This window comes from Mus caroli, unplaced genomic scaffold, assembly GCF_978045245.1.
Source record: "Mus caroli unplaced genomic scaffold, Mus_caroli_1 scaffold_16, whole genome shotgun sequence".
Taxonomy (NCBI): Eukaryota; Metazoa; Chordata; class Mammalia; order Rodentia; family Muridae; genus Mus; species Mus caroli.
In genome coordinates, this window is record NW_028227271.1 from 35,032,660 (window position 1) to 35,047,784 (window position 15,125).

At 41.9% G+C, this 15,125-nt stretch overlaps 1 protein-coding gene across 3 annotated transcripts in view; it reads right to left on the bottom strand.

The window, feature by feature from the left end:
• Khdrbs3 (KH RNA binding domain containing, signal transduction associated 3) overlaps positions 1-15,125 on the bottom strand; it is a 158,119-nt gene that overhangs the window by 72,283 nt on the left and 70,711 nt on the right. For all 3 annotated transcript variants that reach the window (XR_003834967.2, XM_029469898.2, XM_029469899.2), the window contains exons 3-5: positions 12,761-12,877; positions 8,091-8,237; positions 861-1,000 (exon numbers count right to left, since the gene is read on the bottom strand). Coding sequence is in view for 2 of the 3 variants with exons in the window: in XM_029469898.2 (XP_029325758.1) it covers positions 861-1,000; positions 8,091-8,237; positions 12,761-12,877 (404 nt within the window). In the remaining variant the exon portion in view is untranslated. The remainder of the gene's footprint in view (positions 1-860; positions 1,001-8,090; positions 8,238-12,760; positions 12,878-15,125) is intronic.

The following is a 15,125-nucleotide window of genomic DNA, read 5'->3' on the forward strand; positions in this document are numbered from 1 at the left end:
AGCCTCACAGTCAGTACACACACAGGGTATCCTCACAGTCAGTACACACACAGGGTATCCTCACAGTCAGTACACACACAGGGTAGCCTCACAGTCAGTACACACACAGGGTATCCTCACAGTCAGTACACACACAGGGTAGCCTCACAGTCAGTACACACAGAGGGTAGCCTCACAGTCAGTATACACACAGGGTATCCTCACAGTTAGTATACACATACAGGGTATCCTCACAGTCAGTACACACACAGGGTATCCTCACAGTCAGTACACACACAGGGTATCCTCACGGTCAGTATACACATACAGGGTATCCTTACAGTCAGTACACACACAGGGTAGCCTCACAGTCAGTACACACACAGGGTATCCTCACAGTCAGTACACACACAGGGTAGCCTCACAGTCAGTACACACAAAGGATATCCTCACAGTTAGTACACACACAGGGTAGCCTCACAGTCAGTACACACACAGAGTATCCTCACAGTAGGTACACATACAGGGTAGCCTCATAGTCAGTATACACATACAGGGTATCCTCACAGTCAGTAAGTACACAGTATCTTCATCTCATGAGATCTATGGTACTTACTGACTTAAAGCCAAACTTCATTTCAGGCAATTATACAATGTGTGCCGGGGAGAATAACTGTCTGCCAAAGTACTATTAGCTGGGAAGTAGTACAGGATGTATAAAAGTTTAGGTTCAATTTTCCTCACATCTAAGTGAACTCCATCACTATGACATCACAATGTCTGAATGCAGGTTTATAAGATACACTGACAAATATGTCTCCCTATTAATGACAGCAACTTTCACACTGCTGCAATGGCAAGCAAGAAATAATAACACCTACCTGGTTATTGCTGGTGTTGTTACACCTCTCGTACGCAAAGTAGATTTCCCTCGAACCACTGGGACATCTGCATTTTCTGAACCTCCATTCAAATATGTTAACTCCTGGAGCTGTGCTTGCCTGATTTCATCATTATAGTCCTGTACAGAAAAGATATTGAAAAATAGAAAAGCACTTAGAATATAAAGCAAGTATTTTTTTTTAAGAAAATGAGGTCAGGAAAGCAGTTAAAACAGAAAATATAATTAAATGAAAATGTGTTTTTGTTTTCTATTATTATTTTTAAAGAAAACCATAGGTTTCCCCCGATACTAAAATTACAGGTAAGCTAATGTCTCTTCTTTTATATGCATAATTTCCACTCGTGGTATCTGTAATGATACAAGGCCACACAGCTATGGCATAGGCATTGTTATCTACAGCTCCATTCACTCATCACTACCAAACATTTCCATATTGTCTGACAGAAAAGCCTGAGGGAGCTGCTCATAGCACATCCATATCAGGTAGAGAGCAATGAACAGAGTATACATGCACGCACTCATACCTCACTTTCTTACACAAACTCCAGGTTCCCCTGCCTAAGGAATAGTGCCACCCACAGTGGATGGGTCTTCCCACCTCAGCCAAGATAATTAAGATTATTAAAATAATAAAATAATCATAGCACAGATATGCTCAGAGGCTCATATTTTAGTTAACTCTAACTTGTGCCAAGTTGACAATGATCACTAAGCATAATGTTGTACAAGTAAGAATTGTCTGGATTTATAAATCTGGTAAGTAGTCAGATTCCTGGAAAATCTGTACTTTTTTATTTTTCCTACATGTTAAACTCTGAAACTAGGACTCTATCTTGCTTCCTTTCTCTTTCTTTGTAATGATCCTCAACTCCATTTGATAATTAACAAAAACACAGAATAAACAGATAAAACTTTACCATCACTACTTTGCAATAAAAAAGAAACATTATCAATCAAAGAGGAAAGAGTAACTTAGCTGCACAACAGCCAATGGAGCTTCTCTCTAAGAGGGGTGGGGCCATCTGAGGACAGGAGATCTAGTGATCAGAGGGGTGGCCCAAAGCTTCACACAGAGGGAGGTAAAAAAGACTCAGAGTATTAAATTCCAGAGACCAGAGATCCTAGCTAAGGCAGATGGGCTATGCTGAGTTCAAGTCCAGCCTAGGCTATAGTGAATTCCAGGCCTGGAACACAAGAAGAGTATCACAAAAATGAGTGAATGAATGAATGAATGAATGAATGAAAAATAAGCAAATAATCAAAAAAGGTATTATATGGACAAATGAAGACAATAAGGAGTCTTCATGAGAAAGCAGAAACCAAATCATGCAAAGCCTTATGCTACCTTAAAGGTAGTTTAAATATAATTAGAACTAAGGTCGCTTGAGACATTGCAACAATTTTTAGGGATCAAACTATACACTTAGGTTTATGTTCTGGAAAGCACAAAACAAAACTTCAGACTGAAAACACGGCAGGAGAATGTGAAGGTTCCAGGGTGTCAGGTGAGTGTGGCCACACAAGGTCTGTGTTGTGCTACAATCTACCACACAGCCCAGTGAGAAGTCTGGGGACCAGCTAACAGGAAAACGACCCCCGATGGAGGAGGAAGACATGGAATTGGTCTCAGTGAGAGAGAGGTGAAGGAGCCTTAAGAGTCACAGTGAAGGCAGGAGCTTTTTGTGATATTTGGCTGCAAAGAGGCACTCACTGCTGGAGGCGTCACAGGCTCACAGTCATCAGGGGACCACAAACTGGAAAATCATGAGCACATTTCAGCTTAGACGGGGAATTCAGGTGAAGTATTTATATCCCGAATTAAAAAATCTCAAAGAAACACTATATTTACAACTAAGAATTTGTCTTTTCTTCCTGACTTTCCCCAAATATCAAGGAAAAAAATAAGTAGGCACCGTGGAATTAGAGGAATCCCTTGGGCACCGTGGAGAAGAACGCTGTAATATACCATCTGTAGGAAAGGAACAGGACAGAGGATGAAAGCAGGTGAACTCGGAGCGTGGGTGGGACTGGTGCACACAGACCCTCCCCCAGACTTTTCTGAGGCTCAGTTCCTCAGAGCTGTCATCTGCATGGGTCCGTCACTCCAACTGTCTAAAATAAGGCTGCTAAGATCTTATCAGCCATCTTGCTACAAATGTGTGAAGATTAATAAATAATTTGCAAAGCACATTCTAAATAAAATGTGCTAGAAAAAATGCTAGTACTTCCCTGTAGAAAATTGTTAGGAGGTGTGATACTCAGTTATAGATGCTAAAAATAGATTCGATCAAAAGATCATGGCTGAAGCACTATTTAGACTCCAGGAAAAGTTTAGAAAACTGAAGTTAAAATCACTTGTTCTAAGTTAGGTTCGGTGTTACAGTGGAGCCCAATTTAAATATCAGTTTGGTGAAAATATCTTAAAATACACAGATATTAAATGACTAAATGTATAGGCATGTGTAAGGCAATTTTAGAATGTTTTAGGTGGTTTACTCTTGTAATATCAGATGGGCAGGTACGATACAACCATAATTACACTGGAGCCATGCATGAGAGCTTACAGACTCACTTAAACTTTAACCCTCTATGTGAAAAATAAAAATACTGAAACATATACTCTTTGCCAATAGCCCAGAGTAGAAAGGACATTAGAATTGTAGTCATGTGGGGCTGGAGAGATGGCTCAGGGGTTAAGAGAACTGACTGCTCTTCCAGAGGTCCTGAGTTCAATTCCCAGCAAGCACATGGTGGCTCACAACCACAGCAATGAGGTTGAATGCCCTCTTCTGGTGTGTCTGAGTACAGTGACAGTGTATTCACATACATAAAATAAACAAAATCTTAAAAAAAAAAGAATTGTGTTCATGCATGCGCTTGCATGTATGCACTTTGCTACCCAGTGAGTTTAGTCTGTTATGTGAGCCTGGAGAAAGTGGGAAATGTTTTGAAGTGACTCATTAAAAGTTAACTCCAAAGTCCAGACTGGTGACCTGCCTCTAAGGACAAAGGTGTCTGCCATCAGGATGGCTGACCTGAGTTCAATCCCTGGTACCCATACAGTGGAAAGACAGAAGTCATTCTTGCAAGTTGTCTATGGCAGTCACACAGCACACACTCACACACCATACCCACACACTTCAAAAAGTGTTAAAAGAACAATCACAACAATGCAAAGTAACATTGGAATTCAATGTCTTCACTGACAATAACTTAGTATTCACAATTATTTGCCAAAATATCACAACGTTTATGTTCAAGTTTTTTTTGGCATCCTTGTATACATTTTATCTATAGGAAATAATATTAACACTCATTATCTGAAGAGCAGCTAAATAAACTTTCGAATACACAAACAATGTGGAAGTAAAATAGTATCATGAAACTGGACATATGCTCACAGGATAAAACAAACAAAATCCCATACATTTTAAGAACCATACACTAAGAAGTAGGGATGGCTTTTTTGACTCAGTGAGGAAAGTGTCCTTAAAAAGAACAAGGTGGAACAATAATATGAACTAACCAGTACCCCCAGAGCTCATGTCTCTAGCAGCATATGTAGCAGAAGATGGCCTAGTCCGCCATCACTGGGAAGAGAGGTCCCTTGCTTGGTCTTGCAAACTTTATATGCCCCAGTACAGGGGAAACACCAGGGCCAAGAAGTGGGAGTGGGTGGGTAGAGGAGTGGGGGGGGGGAAGGTATAGGGGATTTTGGGATAGCATACGAAATGTAAATAAAGAAAATATCTAATACAAAATATATATATATATTAAAAAGAAAGAACAAGGAGTTGAAAACAGCTCAAAGACACCATGTAAGGAGTCTCAGAATGGATTCAAGCCACACAGCAAAACAAGAACACAATAAAATCACTCATGGAAAAAATAGCTAAATTGCAGGTTAGAGAAGTCGAGTCTGTGGCACTCACTGTTGCTAGGAATACCATCACTCCTCCTCAGCCATCGCTCTGCTGAGGAGGAGCTCCTGTGCTGTGTTCTGGAATTAAGGGTAAAGTCCCCCATGACAGCAGCAGCATCTACAGCAGTAAAATGTACCACAGAATGAATGAGGGAGAATAGCAAACCAGCATGCCTGATGCTACCATGTCCAGGGAAGCAACATACAGCTCAACAGAGGAGACCATGATAGAGCCCAGAAAGGAGCAGGCAAGACCCTGATAGGCTCTCCTGCTTATCTGCCTGACAGTGCATCTATGCAGAGGAGACTCCAGGTTATACCAGCAGGATCGGCACGCCAATTAACATGGGCCTCTCTGAATTCGATAATGTATGCCAACAGAGAAATCACATTAAACAGGCCCTGAGCACACATGACCTCTGGACAACTGAGAGTGACAACTAAGCTATGTTGCCTTCTAGAAGGACAGAAAAACCTATGAAGTACGATAGGATGACCTAAATACACATGTTGCCCGCTAGGAAGTTTGAACCCACAGAGTCTGTGGGTTCAGTTTAACATAATTATAAGAGAAATAGAAGACAAAATAGCAGCAACAGCAGCTTCCTTGGAAGCAAAGTGCTCAGAATTAATATCTGCTTTGGCACCTTATTCAAATGCCAGCATTGTCAAAGACCATGAATAAAGAGACATACAAAGAAAATGTGAACCACCCTCTTAGAGGCCAAGCAGGCAAAGGTAACTATGTGGAAGAGGCCCCAGATGTTACACTTGCAAAAGATAGGTGGAAAGTGAAATCACTGCTATGCAGGTTGGCTAGGGAAGCTGCCCAGCAGAACTGAGATGGTGGGGGCAGGACCAGGGAACCTGAATCAGGCCCTTTAAACACCCCTGCCTGACAAACAGAGAAAGGAGGAAGGAAAACAAACCCACAGGAGCAGGACAGGAACCAAGATGAACTTAAGGGTGAGACTGAATGGGTGAAGGGAAGGAAGAGAAAGAAAAACTCAAAGAAATAACAACTGAAAACATCCCCCACACAACAGAAGTGTACTCATTTCAGTCATAACAGGCACGTGATGGACAAACTGCTCAAAACCAAACACAAGACACAGCAAAAGAGCAAAGAACACAGTGCCATGCATGCACAGAACCAAATGACCCCCATGCTCATTATGAGTCATGCAGAGACACACTCAAAGGATAATGGGTACAAATTGTCAGCCAACTTTTATAAGCCTATTCTTCTCCATGTAGGTCAAGTAAACTCACTCCCAGAAAAATCAAGATAGAAGTCGCTCTACATTTCAAGAAAGACTAAAGTTAGTTCTTCAATCTTGTAAGAAAAGGTACAGGAAGGCAGCTCTATCACCCAGAAAGCAACACCAGAGACACAAGTGTAAAAATACTGCCTATAAGCCAGTCTCTCAGGGTTACCAATGTGTAAATGTTCACAAACTAACAGTACACAGTACCATGCAGTACGTCAAGAGAACAGCATATAAAGACAGAGTAAATGCGAACTTGGCTTTCCATACCAAAACCAACACATGTGGTTAAGCTATTATTAGTAGAATAAAGGAGGGAGCCCTATAAGATCATCCTAGCCGGGGAACACAGAGAACTGGACAGGGTGGGAAAGAAGGCAGGACACCAAGGAAAGTGTCTCAGGCACCCTGAATCACAGGAGCCAGTGGTGTTTAGCAACAGCATGATGCTGATGTCAAAAAATCCTAATAATCTAGGGTTTTATCTAATCTTCCTAATGCCTCTATTTTTTAAAACTATGCTCTAGAAACAGTAGAAATATGCCACAAGTCAAAGAGCAAAATCAATATAAAGAAAACCAGTTGAACCTCTAAATAAGTGCTCCATTGGTAACAGTATCAGACAATATTAAATATTTGGCAGTTTAAGAGTATCTGTTGTTCCTGCAGAGGACCAGGGTCTGATTCCCAGCATCCACACAGGAGCTCACAAACTGCAGTTCCAGAGGGTCCAACACTCTCTTCTGGTGTCTGTAGGCACTGCACATTTTTGGTACACAAACACACATACAGGCAAAATACTCATAAAATAAAAATAAATGTTTTTTTTTTTTCAAAATATTTGGAACTATTCTTTACATAATAAGTGGTGCCAGGTTAAACCCTGAGAAAACTTTTTTTTTTTTTTGAGATAGGGCTTCTCTGTAGACTTGTTATGCTGGAACTCACTCTGCAGACAGGCTGGTTTTGAGCTCAGAGATGCTCCAACCTCTGTCTCCTGAGTGCTGGGATTAAAGGTATGTGCCACCACTGCCCATCTCACAAAATATTCTTGAGTTGTTAGAGAATATTGTTTTTGAGAATGAGAAGTACTTGGTATTCAAGAATAGAAGATACCAGTTACAAATTAACTCCAAGCTTATCTACAGATTCAACAAAACATCTGGCAAAATCCTTGCTGAACATTACAGAAGTAGGAAGCTGATACTAAAGTGAAAATGGAAATGCAAAGGAGCTAAGATGACTCTGAGACAGGCAAACCGACCAGGGTGCCTGGCACAGCTAGACTAGGGAGAGAATATAATTTGCAGCAGAAAGGCAGAGGAGGGGGGGGGGGCGTTGGGGGGAGGCTGAACTAACTTACTATGAATTTTTTTAAATAGGAGAGTAAGGAAAGCAATGAGTTTATCATGAGTATGAAAAAGAAAAAAGGCTCTTTTTATCACTAACATATAAATACTTAAATTAACTTTCATAAAGAAGGTAGAAACATATTCCTTTTAAATCTACTTTCCTGGCAATACTTAACATCACAGGTGTGTCTACATACTATCCTTAGCCATCCAATGAGGCTTTTATTTCCCCCTAAACTATACATTCCTCCAGCAGAAAATGTTTTTATTTAGGTCTCCATGTCCCAACCCACGCACAGGCCAGGCATATAGAGGACATTCATGACTTATGGAAGAGCATGGAGTTTATGTGACATTTTCAGAATCACATAAAAACTTATAGCAGAGTCCCAAAAATTAAATTAGGGATTCTGCTCTTCCAACTTTTCAGCCTTATGACCTAGGTGGTAGTATATACTCTGTCCAAAATCCCATTGCTTTAAAAAGAAGTAGGAAATTATGCCAAGGAATTCTCATAGAGAGTACTGTGAGGTCTGTGATACAGGCCACACAGGAAGCTCTTGGCAGAGAGAGCTGCAGAAGCAGGAACGAGATCGTCAGGGACCTGCGTAAAGACTCAACCTTAACATACAAGTCACTGGTCAGGGATCAGGAGTGGTACTCACAGGAATCAGGAATTTCTTGATCTCTTCCAAGGCGTGCCCCATCCGGGCATACGCTTCTGCTGGGGGTGCGAACACTTCAATGAGCACGTGCAGGTCGTCATTGAGGTGAAAGTACTTCGCTTCTCCACTTTTCCTCAGCTCTTCCTCCTGAAGAAGATAATCACAGTGAAAAGATGTCATTCTGAGACAGGAAAAACCAAGCAAACATTACACAAAACTTATTTGACACGTGCTCATCATGGAAGACTCCATAACAAATAGCACCTCGGGGATGGCTTTAAACTATAACTTTGATCCTGTTTTTCCCAGGTTTTCAGGAACCCTGGACAGGCATCCTATCTTGCTGGGACAGTCTCCTCTGCCCTGATGCTGCCTATAAGGAATCATCTGCCCTTGGCTACCTGCAGATTCCTGTCACCTCCCACCTGTCCCGTTACCTGCCCCAGCTATGCACAAACCTCTGCTGTTCCACTTGGCTCTGGGCCCAGCTCATTTCTGCACTAGCGATGCTTGCTGTTTCAGGCAGGCTGACAATAAGCATTCACCACAATCCAAAACATCCCAAAATGTTTCAAGTTTGCCTCATTCTTGTTGGTTTTCCCTTATTAGCAGGCGACTGCCAGAGAGCAGACCCTGAATGCCCGTCTTGTCTGATGGTGTGTGAAGTGCTGGTTTATACTTTTCATTTTGGGCCCAGACTTCAGCTACATCATGACGGATGGCTTCTGACTAGTTGCTGTGCAAATCAGAGTGAGTTCTAACAAGCTGTTCCATGGCTTCATAACAAAGGGAAATGTGCTGTTTGGGGAGGGATACAGACTGGGGATTTTGTACTCAAATATCAAATCCACCTTGATTGCTTGACTGTGGGCAAGAACTTTCACCTTATCAGGAAGGATTTTAACATGGGACAGACCTAGTGTGGTGTCATCTCATGGGGCTGCTGAAGTCACATTCCTCAGTGTCCAGGGTGCTACCTACAGTAGGACACATCTGTAACATAAGTGATGTGGGCAAAAGGTACAACAGAAGGCCTGACATCAACTGAAGGCCCAACAGACAAGAACATCATGGCAGCTACAAGAAAAGCAGCCACTGGCAGCTATCAACATGCTTCGTCAAGTTAGCAAATAAATGAACATGAGTTCATATTAAATTTGCTAGAGTTGTAAACACTGTTAGAATTTCAGATGATTTTTTTTTCTATTGTGAGTTTATACATGAAGGTCTCTCTCTAGAAACCAACATGATTAACTGAGAATTTATGCAGACTAAAGTTAAACTAGTAAAGGATCAACTACAATTAATATCCAAGTATCTCATCAGGGAAGAGCTGGCTAGAGGCCAGCAAATGGGACACTGATACTCCACACCTAGAGAGATATCTGCTACACTTAATCTATCACTCGTGGTTGCTTTTAGGGATGTTTTTGAAGGTTTAGCTGATGAATCACATGACAGGAGCAGCAAGGAAAAGGAGGAGGAGGAAGAAGAGGAGGAGATGAAAGAGGAGGAGGGAGAGGGGAGGATGAGAGAGGAGGAGGAAGAGGAGGAGGAGGAGGCTGGGGAGGAGTAAAGAACAAGTTTTGAAAAGGAATATAGCACAGAGCTTGCTGTGATTGGGATCCTGAGTGTCCCTCACAAGTCCATGTCCCTAGAAAGGTGACTGGGAGAGGTGGGCCTGGAGGCAGAGACAAGACCTTCAGATCATTGGAAGTGTGCTCGGGAAGAAATAATAGGTACCAGTCCCATTCTGCCTCCCTCCCTCCTTCAGTCCCTTCCTCCCCTTCTCCGTCTCTGTGTCTCTCTGTCTCTGTCTGTCTCTGTCTCTCTCATCTCTCCCTCCCTCTCTCTTGGTAGCCATGAAGGAACAATTTTGCTGTTCTACTCTCCAGACATGATATATGGTCTCACTACAGATGCACAAACAAAGATGTCAACCTATCCTAGGGCGGTACCCCAAACCGTGGGCAAAAATAAACCTTTCTTCTCTCATAAGCTGATTATTTCACCTATTTGCTACTTGATGGCAAGCTAACACAGAAGAGCCAGAAGGGCCCTTGGAGGTTTGCCTACGTGTAGGAAAAAAAAAAAAAGCTCTAGATCCAATACAAAGAAACACAGTTCAGACTCTTGTATGAGATGTGGGTTGAAGTCTGAGTAACAGTGAAGACCTGAGGACTGTTATTTGTGACGTTTGGGAAGAGAGTCAAATAATTCTAAATACCCAAATGCCAAACAAAACTGAGTCACAACCAGCATCGCCTGAACCACTGAGGCCACTCCTTAGAAGGAGACAGTAGTTTTCATGGTTACTTTTCCCCCTGGTCCATACTCATAGCCTTGTTTGCTCCCTGAGTCTAGAGGAATAGGTTCTAGGTACACAGTAACAGTCATACCCCAAGTTTTCTGAGCTGGGATCTGGAACATTTTTCTAGAGGCATGTATAATGAGAAGAAAGGATGCAATAAAGAACTGGCAGACCTGACTCTGATCTAATGCTGCTCTCCTAAGGCCCGTCAAGCAGAATAGGGCTCATGAAATCAAGGGGCACAGACTTCTGGTTCTGGTCCATTGCCAGTAGTTGGCTGGCATGGAAATTGTACAACATTCTCTTCCTCTAGTTACCCTGTGGCTTGACAGAATGATCATTAGCTAAATGCTGAATCATCACACATACTTGGTGATGGACCCATGTGGTTAGAGGAAGAAATTTCTGAATGGGTGGTAAGCACTTTGGGAGAGAGGCCCAAGGTTGAGAACAAGGTGCCCTTACAGCAAATGCTGTACACGGAGTGACAGGCATTTATGAGGAACTACTGTGGCAGACATCTACGTGCTTCCTTCTCGAGCAGCTCAGTGCTGCTCAGGCTATCCACAGAGTCACGGGAGCAACAGTGATGAGGGTTAATTCATTATTTTACAATACAGACTCCTTCTCGAGGATGGCTGGTTACTGTCCATGTTGGGTGTCAAACATGCCAACAGCAGGGAGCAGCCACAGCCTTACTGGACAACATAATTTAGAAGGATCACTAAACTTTGATGGCAAGCTGGTGATATTCAGGATCCCATTTACTGTGCGGACAGCCAGCCACATTTTATGACTGTGTTTGTATAGGCATACATGATCGGGTGAGACCTGGGGCCCTCACTTCTTTCCTTCTCTATACTGTTAAGCATTAACGGGCCTTCTGCTCAAGAACCTCTCTTGCTAACAAGCATCCCTGCCATTTACCTGACAGCCAAGCAGCTTTATGAGACAATGAATTAGTGCATCAGCAAATGTTGAGTGTTTTCCTACAAGACACACATCATTTCTAACTGACTAATATATAGTTTCATTCCCAGATAATGCCAACACAGAAGAGCAGTCACACCTGATGACACGCGAAGCTAACTTGTCTGCTGGGTTAGTTCCACACTGACACTGGAAACACTCGTAATTTCTACCCAAAAGTTTTTGGGGGCCTGGAACCTAAATCTTACAGCTTTGTGTGAGCTTGTTTTCTACTTTCATTATTGCTGCTGGCAGAGACACACGGGTTCACCCAATGCTAACTAATAACTAATAACATAGCTGATTCTGCTGGATAAACCAGATAACGACCCAAGTTTCTGACATGTACAACAGGGAAAATGTTATCTATCTATCAATCATATTTCCTATGAATGCCACCGAGTAGAGGCAGACCAACTTTGCTTAAGAGGCAATACTTGCTTCATTTAAGGAACTTTACATCTAAAACTCACTGTCTAATGTTTCAGAATGGATGATTCGGGAATGTGGAGTTGGTTCTCAGTACTGGAAATCTCTCACAGTAAGAGATGTGACAACCAAGAACAATGCAGGAGGCACTGTTCCATGAAAACTCCTCTCACAAGTGGAAGTAACTAATCAAAAAAGTAACTCAATATTTTTTAAAATAATTTTTAACTTCTCAAAACAACAGGGCACACAACACCGATACCTCTATGTAGGGTAATTTTTTTAGAACATGAAGCAATTATTAAAACATTTAAAGTCATCTTTTAATGTGATAAAATGAGTATTACAAATCCAGGGCCGAAAAAAAGAGGTCAATGTACCCACGCTGTATGCCACGACCAAGCATGGACCACCTGATGGCCGGAAGGAGTTGTGAGAAATGCATTATTGAGCCACATTCTCCTTGAGTACTGTGAAGTGTCTGACAAACACAGCCATAGCACTGGGCCGGGAAATGGTAGACCACAGTCATATGTGGTCTGCTGTGGACCATAGATCCTCATGTAACATTTGGAGGTAGATAAAAGATCTATACAGGAAAAACACCCCAAAGGAACTAATTTAAAACACAATGGTGAGGAACTCTAGGTAACCTTTCTTTCTGTTCACTACAAAAGGTAACAGGCTGCATTCAGAATAAACAATGTAAGCACTACTGTTTGATTTGTTACATGAATCTTAAATAGCTAAGATAGTATCTGTTTTGGAACTGGCCAGAGAAATTCAGTCTTCTATAGAGCATCAAAGTGTATTTACACCTCATGTGCCAATTCCCTCTAATTCCGTTTGAGCTTCTAGTCAGCTCTGAGATCCCAGGCATTAACACAGCAGACAACAAACAGACATAACAGACATAGCAGCGCATGGCCGACAAGGTCACCGCTGTCCATGGCCATATTACCTTTGCCTTGTCTCTCATGGAACCTTTGCCAAGGATGGACATTTTTGTCAACGTTTCTTCTTGTAAGCGCTTCAGGGAATTGCCACGTGGACCCAAAAGCTTCCCCACAAAGTTGAACTAGGAAAAACAAACCGGCCATATTTGTAACATTCAAATCTTAACAGTACTTTACCAGCCTTGAATATGGGGAAACAATGCCCAACACCACTCAAGGATAATAAGTATTTAGGTTCCTGCTATATAAATCACACCATGATATTTTCCAGACCACATAAAGTGATGCCAAAAATGTAAAATTTAAAACGGTATCCTTTTTTACTAGCCATTTCAGTGATTACGAATTTCCTATTATTGCTAAGCAAGGCTAAGATTAGCATACAGGTGAGGAAAATGATACAGGGATCCTGGAACTGGACACGTGGATTCTCGTGCTTTGTCAGCATTCAGATTTAGTTACTGACCCAATGAATGGACTGATGTGAATTCTGACCCAAGTGAATTCTCAGTCCAGGATGGAAAATAAATCACAACAAAACAACTCACTTTCAAAATAACTACATGTAGGAATGCAGGGAGCGCATGTAACAAGGTATCTGTGGTTTCTGATTTAATAAGCAGGGAGGAAGTGAGTTGCTGAGCACACAGCCTCTGAGATCAGGCTGCCGTGGTTTACACTGGGCAAGCATCCCATCCTCTAAGTGCTTGGTTCGCTCTCCTGTACAGCAGACAGGAGGATAGGAGCCAGGCTCGTAGGGTCATTGTGAGGACTGGGTGGTTCAGTGAGAAAAAGTCATTCTTACTTACAATAAATATTTAGCATATCACACACATGCAGGAAACACCCTGTACAAAGAAATTATAACAAGAAATGTTGAATACGTCTCTAAAGCTTTCCTGTAATTAATATTTCTGTCTGCAAACCAGAAACGAGCAGGTCATCATTTCTCTTTGGAAAGGTTTCTCAGTCCACACTCAGGACAGCCTCTGCTGTCTTAGTGGTCTACACCATCCATGGCTGTTGCTGTTTTAAGGAAGGTATGGTCTTAGCAGTTGTTCTAACTATGGCAATTCAAGTGACTTTCCTTGATATCACCTAACACTTGAAAAATCAAAATGGGATTCTTCATATGCATTATTAATTTTATTGGTCTTCAATCAAAATTCAAGCAGTTTTCACTTCCACATGGAAGAATTAGTTCAGTAAGGCATCAGCAACCCAACCCACCCGTCTCTGCCTGTCCTTGCTACCCACTCTATGCATCATCTTAGATGTTTCTATTGTTTGAACAGTGGCTCTCCTGATCAGGATCACCAAGTTTCTCTTATGTTTTCCTGACTTGACTTTTTGGATGGTGCAACCCCATTCCACATATAGTGCTGATTCTTTCTATAACAAAGTTTTCTCCTTTTAACATTTTTACCCATCTCTTTCATCCACTCCTCTCAAATTCATGAACTCTAGTATTGTTACACCTGTCTTTCCATCTATCCATCCATTCATCCACCCACCCACCCACTCATCCACACAGACACAATCTGCTAAATTCATTTAAACACTGTTGATATGGAACCATGTTTAGCTTTGTACTAGGGATTAAATAATCTACCAGGGGTTCACCACAGGAGAAGACTCAGTCTTCCTCTCGAGCTGCCTATAGTTAGTTAGTTCTTCATCCATGATGGAACCTTGTGAGATTTTCCCTATCAAGGATGGCATGGTAACTGGTGTTATCACTGCTCAGGTCTTGTAACCATTTTGTTAATATTTCATGTATGCAGCTTCCCTGCATGTCTATTAAATCCTATCTTGCAGATGGAGTCTTGGTTTTCTCACAGTCTTACCACCTCCCTTTCCTTATTGTTATTCCCTAAGCATTAAGAGTGGAGACTACATTGTAGATGAGTCAACTGACACAGGGCTCTCTACAGTTGTTTATTCTCTTCATTTTGACCAGTTGTAGCTCTCTATAGCAGCAGTTATGTACTGCAAAAAAAAAAAAAAAAAAAAAAAGATTGCTTGATGAGGGGTGAGAGCCACTTACTTGTGGGCATATGGACAAGTTCTTAGAATGCAGTTAGAAATTATACTGGTTTGTGTGGGAAAGTGGGTGTAGTAGATTTGCTTCCAGGGTCCATGACCTTACCAGCCATGGGTAACAATCGACCAGGTTTACTATAAGCATAAATTACTTCCTACTGACTGGCCTTAAGTCTAACTAGATATGATGACCCTGAAGATAGGTCACTACTGAGTCATTGGAGGTGCCTTTCAAGCCTGCCGTTGCCTTGGTTCTCAGGCTTTACGGCTGGGTGTGATTGTTGGTTGTGTATCTTACTCGGCAGCTAGTGTAGTCGTCTGAGACTG